This window comes from Helianthus annuus, chromosome 17 (genome assembly GCF_002127325.2).
Source record: "Helianthus annuus cultivar XRQ/B chromosome 17, HanXRQr2.0-SUNRISE, whole genome shotgun sequence".
In the NCBI taxonomy this organism is placed as follows: Eukaryota; Viridiplantae; Streptophyta; class Magnoliopsida; order Asterales; family Asteraceae; genus Helianthus; species Helianthus annuus.
The window spans coordinates 64,164,122-64,173,765 of record NC_035449.2 but is presented as its reverse complement, the minus strand read 5'-3'; the positions used below and the strand labels follow the sequence as shown (position 1 = coordinate 64,173,765).

Here is a 9,644-nt window from a genome sequence, read left to right as displayed (position 1 = left end):
CTTAGTTATGAAAAATCATTCATATTTCGAAAATAAACATTTGTTTTGTAAAAACAGGTATGTTTAGTATAAACCTTTCGTAAATCATTTGAGTTCCTTCGAAATCCATTCGTGATATGATTTAGAAATACGAGTTTTGCGTTTGTTCAAAACTTTGTATGTTTCTGAAAATTGTGCATGTCTTTCCACCCCGAAAACATTTACAAAAAGAATGTAAAACAGTAGTAAAAAGTGGGGGTTATGAACTCGCCTGAATATTCCTGTGCAAAGCTAGCTAAATGCGACTTTGTGATGTCGCTTCCAAGATGAGACTCGCTAGCGTGCATCCTACAATATTCCTAACACGGAATATCTAATAAGTTTCTAAGCAAAAACGGTAACTACGTGTTACCGAGCTCTACCGAATCGTTAATCGAACGATTCAACGGTATGTTGTTAACTTAATGGAAAAGATTAAGTTATACGTGTTAAGTCTCGTTTAATGTTAGCAGCAATTTAATAAGTCTTGAAAAAGACTTAGTTTCCGAGAGACTTAAAATAAATAAATAAATATTTATATAAAAATATATAAATATATCGTTATCATCGCGCTAGACGTCTCGAGTAGCCGTACGTGTATAAAAAGAATATTTCTATGAAAATATCACATAATAAACCTGTATCATATATCGCGTTTCGTATGAAAGTAATATATAATAACTTGTATTATATATATCACGTCTTGTGTATATTTGCCAAAAATATACGTATATGCCGTTTAGGCGTATAAAATAAGTATGAAGAGTTATATTTATCTTATAGAGGAATCGTCGAGTTGTATTTGAAAATAAATATATAACTATATTTATTTTTATAAAAGAACTCGTTTTATTTGTCGTATGATATATGAAATAAATATAAGAACTATATTTATTTTATAAGGCGAAATCGTGTCGCGTGATATTTGAAATAAATAAATATACTATATTTATTTATAAAGGATTCGAGTTTATTTGAAATAAATATAATAATAACTACATTTATTTTTGTTGTCAAAATAATTTTCGTATCGTCGTATCTCGTAAGTTGTAAGTCGTTGTCGAAGGAACTTTACATTTGTATCTTGTAAAAGTCGCTTTATAACAATAGTTGTCGTGTTACAAGAAAATCACGTTTTTATAATAAAACTCGTTTTATTTTACGGGTTTTCTCGAAAAACGGGCAGAGTTTCCTCTGTTTTTGGACGGCCCTGACAACTAAAGTGTCGATTTTCAAAAAAAAGCAATCAGCTATTCGATAATTTTTGCATATAACCAAATTATAGAAACGAAATAATAAGCAAATCCAAGTAAATAATCAATTAATGATTCGTCGTTTGTTCGGTTCGAGCTCGTTAAATCAAAACAATGTAAAAATAAGTCGCGATGCTAAAATCTTTACCAACACTTTCGCGCTGTTTTCGTTGTGAGTTGACCAGCTGACTTTCCGAGTCAACCGGGTTGACCGGCTGAGTTCACTCGCTGAGTTGACCCGAGTTGACCGAGTCAACTCGGTTTGACCGAGTTGATCCGAACCATACCAAAACCGAATCTGACCGTGTCGGACCCGAGCCGAAGCTACTGTTGACTGCGGTTGACCGAGTTGTTGACCTGTTGACCTGTCGTTGACCCGAGTTGACCGAGTCAACCGGGTTTGACCCGAAACAAGAAGTAAACAACCCGTATTAAAAACTGAAATGAACTAAAGAAATTGATGTTGAGCTTACTTAATCTGAACATACTCATTTTCAATGTCGGCATCTGTGTCTCCACCGAACCACCACACCATCGGCCGGCCCGGAGCTAACCCGAACCATACTTGAATCATTCTGAACCGAGTCACTTGAACTCGAGCCTGGACCACCTGAATCGAGCCAGGGACCGCCGGTTAAAAACAAGGACCACCGGTCCGAGATGCAATCGCCGATCACCATTGCCGCTGCCGTCGCTCGATCCACCGCCGCCGCCGCTCCTATCTCCGGCGCTCTCTCTCCCTCTTTCAGTCTCTTTCTCTCTCTCGGTTTCTCTCTCTCTCTGCTTGATAGCCGCCGCACACCACCACCAGACAGTGGTGGTGGTCCGTTTTCGAATCAGAAAGGAGGATGGGGGGGGGGTGTAGATCGGAGGAGAAAGGAGAGGGGGGGGTTTACCGGTGTGGGTGTGGTCGCCGGAAAGAACCACCGGAATAACCACCTCCACCGCCGCCAAAGCGGCTCTGCCTTGCCGCCGTCGTGCCCCGTCGCCGGCTCCGCCGGCCTTGCCGGCCGGAGTCCGGTCAGTCTATGTGTGAGAGAGAGAGATGTGAGGTTGTGTGTTTGAGTTTTGTCTGTGTGTGTATATAGTTGTATATGTAGAGAAATGAAGTAGAGAAGGGGCTTTTGGTTGGCTGACTATTATCAAAAGAGGGGAGAGAGACAGACAAAGTCTGTGTTTGTTTTATTTGAGGGATGAGAACTAAAGAAGCCATAAGGCCTGTATATATAGAGATTTTTGTGATCTAATTAAATCTTTTGTACAGATTTTTGTTTAGATTTTGCTAAGATTTTATAAGATCTATAGAGATCTTGCTAAGATTCACAAGAAAGTCTTGTAGTATATTATATGCAGGTTTAGGCTTGTGGGTTTTGGTCTTGGGCCCGGGGCCCACAAGTCCATCTTATGTGTAAGTGGCCCGTAATCCCTACGAGACCCGTTGTCAAAGCCCGACGTCATAAAAATGTCGAAATTTGTTGTTTTAAATTAAAAAGACGCAACGTAGTGTCGGTAGTGCGTGTGACGTGCTTGATCGTCGCTTATGGTACAAATTCGCGAAAATTCCGTAGAAGACGTCATTCACTGTTTAAATCCGTTTTTCGAACCGATTTCGGATACGGTAGTTGAAATTTAATTGCGAACTAAATAAATCGTAAAAATTTAATATTTTTCGGCGTTGTCAGAATTTTGTACGGTTTCAATCCGTGGTTGCTTAACGTTTAGCATGTTTCTCCGCACATCATCGTTCGCGCACTGTATAGTCGGACAGACGTTCCTAGGCACTCCAAAGGCCTAATTAAGTTAATTCGCATTGTAAACACTATTTATTTTCGCGTTAATTATCTGTTAATCACGTAATTAAGATCCGTAAATTACCGGTTGTCACATTCTCCCCCTGTTACAGAAATTTCGTCCTCGAAATTTAGAATAGGTTATCTCTTCAGAAGTGTGTTTCAAAAGTTGATGTCAAGGGAAACAAGATGTACAGATACAGTCACTAGTGTGACTAAGTTAGCAGGATCCAATAATGAACAGGAACTTCGACCAATCGAATTCCATATAACATGTAAACGAGTTCTAGAAGCAATAACATCCACTGGGTGATCTTAGAATCAACCATCTCAAATATAATAGTTTGCATGAAACGCTCGATTGTGATCAGCACAAGCTGCAAATTATACCGACGCCTCAAGGTGTCGCAATGAATGAAACAATTCAATAATATCGGTGATCGAACAAGTATCACCTGTGTTTTGCATGAAACGATCGATCATGATTAGCCCAAGCTACAAGTTTGTACCAACACCACAAGGTGTCGTAATGATTTAAACAATCCAATAATAGCGGTGATCAAACAAATTCACCGTGTTTGAAGTCAAATGAATGCGCAGTAAAGGGAATCTGAAAGTTTGTTTCAAATGACATCATAGAACTTTCAATTGAAAATGAAACATCAAAGAATTAATGTTCTTGATCGAAGATGAAGAAGCAATGAATATCGCAAATCATTCGATCAATGTTGAAAGGAACGTTAGAAGGTACACCGGAATATGAAACGAATTTTTTTGTGTACCCTTGTCTTATCACACGATTGTGTTAAGACTGTTTTAATTATGGTAAATCAAAGCGGATTTAAAGCAATCAATAAGTAATATTTAAATCCGTGCATGAGATGCCGAAATGAGTTTAGCGCAAGCTTTAGTTAAGTGAAAACACCACCACAAGGTGTCGAAATCAACAAACAATTTAATGGAGTCGAATGCCAAACAAGTTCACTTCGACTCGGAACAAATGAAACGCTTGTTAATATGAATTTGAATATGATGTTTTCAATACATCATATGGTGTTTCGAATCGAACATGTGTAATGGACAAGTTCAAACAATTGAACCTGGTTTTAGCGCAATCCGACAATAAACATATGTATCAACAAGAAAACTTTCGGCATGGTCACCATGAAAAACCATGTATGTAACTTGTAAAGAAATGATCGTGATACAATGACCATTAAGAGGAGTAGAGATGCGAAAATCTACTCAGTGAGCGTGAAATTCGAAATTTCAATAATAGAAATTTGAGGACTTTACCTGGGGTTTCATGTGATGACCAATTGTTAGGTGACATTACCGTCGTTAACCGAAATAGGGGGGATGTGGAGACATACGTCTTTTCCTTGGAGTGATTCGTGTCGTTGCAGGATCGCGTGACAAGTTGTCGTTTCCTGGCCGTTAGTTCTCCTGCTGACAGGAATCTAGCGTCGTCGTTGAGTTGCGCCATCGCGTCTTTTCAAAGGCCTCGCCTTGATAGTCGTATGTGACGTACTTCAACCTCTGTTGATGTAAGCTTAAGTTCCACGTATACCTGTGCACTAGCGTCGTGTGCCATGTAGAAGGTGATGTACCCCGACATCCGTGGACGTAAAAATTGAGTTCCATGTATTCCCGTGTGCTATCGTTTTGTTATGCGTAGGCTGCCTGCTCGGGGAGTTAAAATATCATAGACAATGTGGATAATAGTGTGTACCCGAGTTAATATTCGCGATTCCTACGTGATGTCCATGCACAAATAATCGATCATATACGCATGTTAGTCATCAATAAGCAATCAAGTAATTCCCCTAGTCCCACTAATCTATCCTCCCAGCCTCTCAGACTGAATCTCCTAGTCCCACTAGACTACCCTCCAGCCTCTCAGACTGAATCTCCTAGTCCCACTAGACTATCCCTCCAGCCTCTCAGACTGAATCTCCTAGTCCCACTAGACTATCCCTCCAGCCTCTCAGACTGAATCTCCTAGTCCCACTAGACTACCCTCCAGCCTCTCAGACTGAATCTCCTAGTCCCACTAGACTATCCCTCCAGCCTCTCAGACTGAATCTCCTAGTCCCACTAGACTACCCTCCAGCCTCTCAGACTGAATCTCCTAGTCCCACTAGACTATCCCTCCAGCCTCTCAGACTGAATTCCCTTTTCCGAAGGTTTTAAATGCATGTTTCCTAAACTCTTAGAGTGTTGTGTACTGTATGCGCCTGTTTTGTGTATCGTGTATAAAACACTATTTTAGCGTATGTTTGAAAACAAAATCTTGACTGTTTGTTTTTCGGCAACGGTTGGAGACCAGATTCGAGTACTATGCTTTCTGTATGCATTCAGGTTTTAATATTCTAAGTTCCCAGAGGATAGTGAGGTTAGAGCCTAGGTATTCCTACGGAAAACCCTGTTCGCTGTAACCTATAGCTCTGATACCAATCTGTCACACCCCGAAATTATCAGAGCATTGGCGTGACTGGACTGGTATCTTCATTGCACAGCGGAAGCAAATAATCTAAGTCTTTCTAAAAACTGAACGCCCACTAAGTACTCGACTCTTCATGGTCCTCCTATTCCAACCGTGCTTTGTCTTAGAAATGCAACCTGAGAAAGAACATGCGAAAAAGTCAACATAAAGTTGAGCGAGTTCATAGTTTGTTTGTAAAAGATCTGAAATAAATCTTTTGAGTTGTGAAAGGTTTGAAATAAATCTTTGGTAACCGGTTTTTGAAATAGTATTGAGAAAATGAATTTAAAAATCATTTTCTTGCCAAGTTATATGGAAACGTTGTGTTTGTAACACGTTATGTTCATAAAACCATGTATTTGTAAAGCCTTGTCTTTGTAATGTTCGCATAACCGTCAATGCCCACCCTGACTTTGACTCCATACCCCCATAATTCTTTGTATTTGTATAAAACATGGTAGTTAATTTGTATGAACAAGAAGTTTCCGTAAGTATAAAATCCCTGGTATGTAGCAGTGTAAGAGGACTTGTGATCACCAATGGTTTGCAAGGCCACTGACGTATGTGAAGTGCAAATAGGGAGACTCAAACCTAGCAGATTTCGCCACGGCAAAGTATGTGGACAAAGTCACCCCACGGTCCGTTTCTAGTTTGGCCGGGGGCTGGGCTCGCTACACCCAGATAGATCTATCGCTCCTGTCCCTCGGTCCCTCCATGAGGACTAATGGCCCCATGTTGTTCCTATCCACTCACATGATCGTATAACACCTCCTTACGTTAACCATACCATGTAAAAATTTTTCGTAATTACTGTAACACATATTCCACCTCAGCCACCCTGGCTGAGCCTCCCCAGCCACCCTGACTGAGCTTTCCCAGCCACCCTGACTGAACTTTCCCAGCCACCCTGACTGAACTTTCCCAGCCACCCTGACTGAACCTTCCCAGCCACCCTGACTGACTCCTTAGTTATGAAAAATCATTCATATTTCGAAAATAAACATTTGTTTTGTAAAAACAGGTATGTTTAGTATAAACCTTTCGTAAATCATTTGAGTTCCTTCGAAATCCATTCGTGATATGATTTAGAAATACGAGTTTTGCGTTTGTTCAAAACTTTGTATGTTTCTGAAAATTGTGCATGTCTTTCCACCCCGAAAACATTTACAAAAAGAATGTAAAACAGTAGTAAAAAGTGGGGGTTATGAACTCGCCTGAATATTCCTGTGCAAAGCTAGCTAAATGCGACTTTGTGATGTCGCTTCCAAGATGAGACTCGCTAGCGTGCATCCTACAATATTCCTAACACGGAATATCTAATAAGTTTCTAAGCAAAAACGGTAACTACGTGTTACCGAGCTCTACCGAATCGTTAATCGAACGATTCAACGGTATGTTGTTAACTTAATGGAAAAGATTAAGTTATACGTGTTAAGTCTCGTTTAATGTTAGCAGCAATTTAATAAGTCTTGAAAAAGACTTAGTTTCCGAGAGACTTAAAATAAATAAATAAATATTTATATAAAAATATATAAATATATCGTTATCATCGCGCTAGACGTCTCGAGTAGCCGTACGTGTATAAAAAGAATATTTCTATGAAAATATCACATAATAAACCTGTATCATATATCGCGTTTCGTATGAAAGTAATATATAATAACTTGTATTATATATATCACGTCTTGTGTATATTTGCCAAAAATATACGTATATGCCGTTTAGGCGTATAAAATAAGTATGAAGAGTTATATTTATCTTATAGAGGAATCGTCGAGTTGTATTTGAAAATAAATATATAACTATATTTATTTTTATAAAAGAACTCGTTTTATTTGTCGTATGATATATGAAATAAATATAAGAACTATATTTATTTTATAAGGCGAAATCGTGTCGCGTGATATTTGAAATAAATAAATATACTATATTTATTTATAAAGGATTCGAGTTTATTTGAAATAAATATAATAATAACTACATTTATTTTTGTTGTCAAAATAATTTTCGTATCGTCGTATCTCGTAAGTTGTAAGTCGTTGTCGAAGGAACTTTACATTTGTATCTTGTAAAAGTCGCTTTATAACAATAGTTGTCGTGTTACAAGAAAATCACGTTTTTATAATAAAACTCGTTTTATTTTACGGGTTTTCTCGAAAAACGGGCAGAGTTTCCTCTGTTTTTGGACGGCCCTGACAACTAAAGTGTCGATTTTCAAAAAAAAGCAATCAGCTATTCGATAATTTTTGCATATAACCAAATTATAGAAACGAAATAATAAGCAAATCCAAGTAAATAATCAATTAATGATTCGTCGTTTGTTCGGTTCGAGCTCGTTAAATCAAAACAATGTAAAAATAAGTCGCGATGCTAAAATCTTTACCAACACTTTCGCGCTGTTTTCGTTGTGAGTTGACCAGCTGACTTTCCGAGTCAACCGGGTTGACCGGCTGAGTTCACTCGCTGAGTTGACCCGAGTTGACCGAGTCAACTCGGTTTGACCGAGTTGATCCGAACCATACCAAAACCGAATCTGACCGTGTCGGACCCGAGCCGAAGCTACTGTTGACTGCGGTTGACCGAGTTGTTGACCTGTTGACCTGTCGTTGACCCGAGTTGACCGAGTCAACCGGGTTTGACCCGAAACAAGAAGTAAACAACCCGTATTAAAAACTGAAATGAACTAAAGAAATTGATGTTGAGCTTACTTAATCTGAACATACTCATTTTCAATGTCGGCATCTGTGTCTCCACCGAACCACCACACCATCGGCCGGCCCGGAGCTAACCCGAACCATACTTGAATCATTCTGAACCGAGTCACTTGAACTCGAGCCTGGACCACCTGAATCGAGCCAGGGACCGCCGGTTAAAAACAAGGACCACCGGTCCGAGATGCAATCGCCGATCACCATTGCCGCTGCCGTCGCTCGATCCACCGCCGCCGCCGCTCCTATCTCCGGCGCTCTCTCTCCCTCTTTCAGTCTCTTTCTCTCTCTCGGTTTCTCTCTCTCTCTGCTTGATAGCCGCCGCACACCACCACCAGACAGTGGTGGTGGTCCGTTTTCGAATCAGAAAGGAGGATGGGGGGGGGTGTAGATCGGAGGAGAAAGGAGAGGGGGGGGTTTACCGGTGTGGGTGTGGTCGCCGGAAAGAACCACCGGAATAACCACCTCCACCGCCGCCAAAGCGGCTCTGCCTTGCCGCCGTCGTGCCCCGTCGCCGGCTCCGCCGGCCTTGCCGGCCGGAGTCCGGTCAGTCTATGTGTGAGAGAGAGAGATGTGAGGTTGTGTGTTTGAGTTTTGTCTGTGTGTGTATATAGTTGTATATGTAGAGAAATGAAGTAGAGAAGGGGCTTTTGGTTGGCTGACTATTATCAAAAGAGGGGAGAGAGACAGACAAAGTCTGTGTTTGTTTTATTTGAGGGATGAGAACTAAAGAAGCCATAAGGCCTGTATATATAGAGATTTTTGTGATCTAATTAAATCTTTTGTACAGATTTTTGTTTAGATTTTGCTAAGATTTTATAAGATCTATAGAGATCTTGCTAAGATTCACAAGAAAGTCTTGTAGTATATTATATGCAGGTTTAGGCTTGTGGGTTTTGGTCTTGGGCCCGGGGCCCACAAGTCCATCTTATGTGTAAGTGGCCCGTAATCCCTACGAGACCCGTTGTCAAAGCCCGACGTCATAAAAATGTCGAAATTTGTTGTTTTAAATTAAAAAGACGCAACGTAGTGTCGGTAGTGCGTGTGACGTGCTTGATCGTCGCTTATGGTACAAATTCGCGAAAATTCCGTAGAAGACGTCATTCACTGTTTAAATCCGTTTTTCGAACCGATTTCGGATACGGTAGTTGAAATTTAATTGCGAACTAAATAAATCGTAAAAATTTAATATTTTTCGGCGTTGTCAGAATTTTGTACGGTTTCAATCCGTGGTTGCTTAACGTTTAGCATGTTTCTCCGCACATCATCGTTCGCGCACTGTATAGTCGGACAGACGTTCCTAGGCACTCCAAAGGCCTAATTAAGTTAATTCGCATTGTAAACACTATTTATTTTCGCGTTAATTATCTGTTAATCACGTAATTAAGAT

General features: G+C 40.1%; 1 protein-coding gene across 1 annotated transcript; it reads right to left on the bottom strand.

Annotated features, from left to right (window-relative positions):
• Positions 1-5,594: 5,594 nt before the first annotated feature.
• Positions 5,595-8,981, bottom strand: LOC110896620. The gene is made up of 4 exons (XM_035986237.1): positions 8,255-8,981; positions 7,930-8,146; positions 6,761-6,848; positions 5,595-5,683 (listed from the first exon to the last, which is right to left on the bottom strand). The coding sequence occupies exons 1-4, from the start codon at positions 8,353-8,355 to the stop codon at positions 5,595-5,597; spliced, it is 495 nt and encodes a 164-aa protein (XP_035842130.1). The 5' UTR covers positions 8,356-8,981.
• Between the last annotated feature and the right edge of the window lie 663 nt (positions 8,982-9,644).

Coding starts and splice junctions, on each gene's coding strand:
- LOC110896620 (XM_035986237.1), bottom strand. CDS start 8,355: ATGATTCAAGTATGGTTCGGGTTAGCTCCGGGCCGGCCGATGGTGTGG. Junction 6,849..7,929: donor AAAACAGCGCGAAAGTGTTG/GTAAAGATTTTA, acceptor ATTCCGTGTTAG/GAATATTGTAGGATGCACGC. Junction 5,684..6,760: donor CTTTGCACAGGAATATTCAG/GCGAGTTCATAA, acceptor GTTCTTTCTCAG/GTTGCATTTCTAAGACAAAG.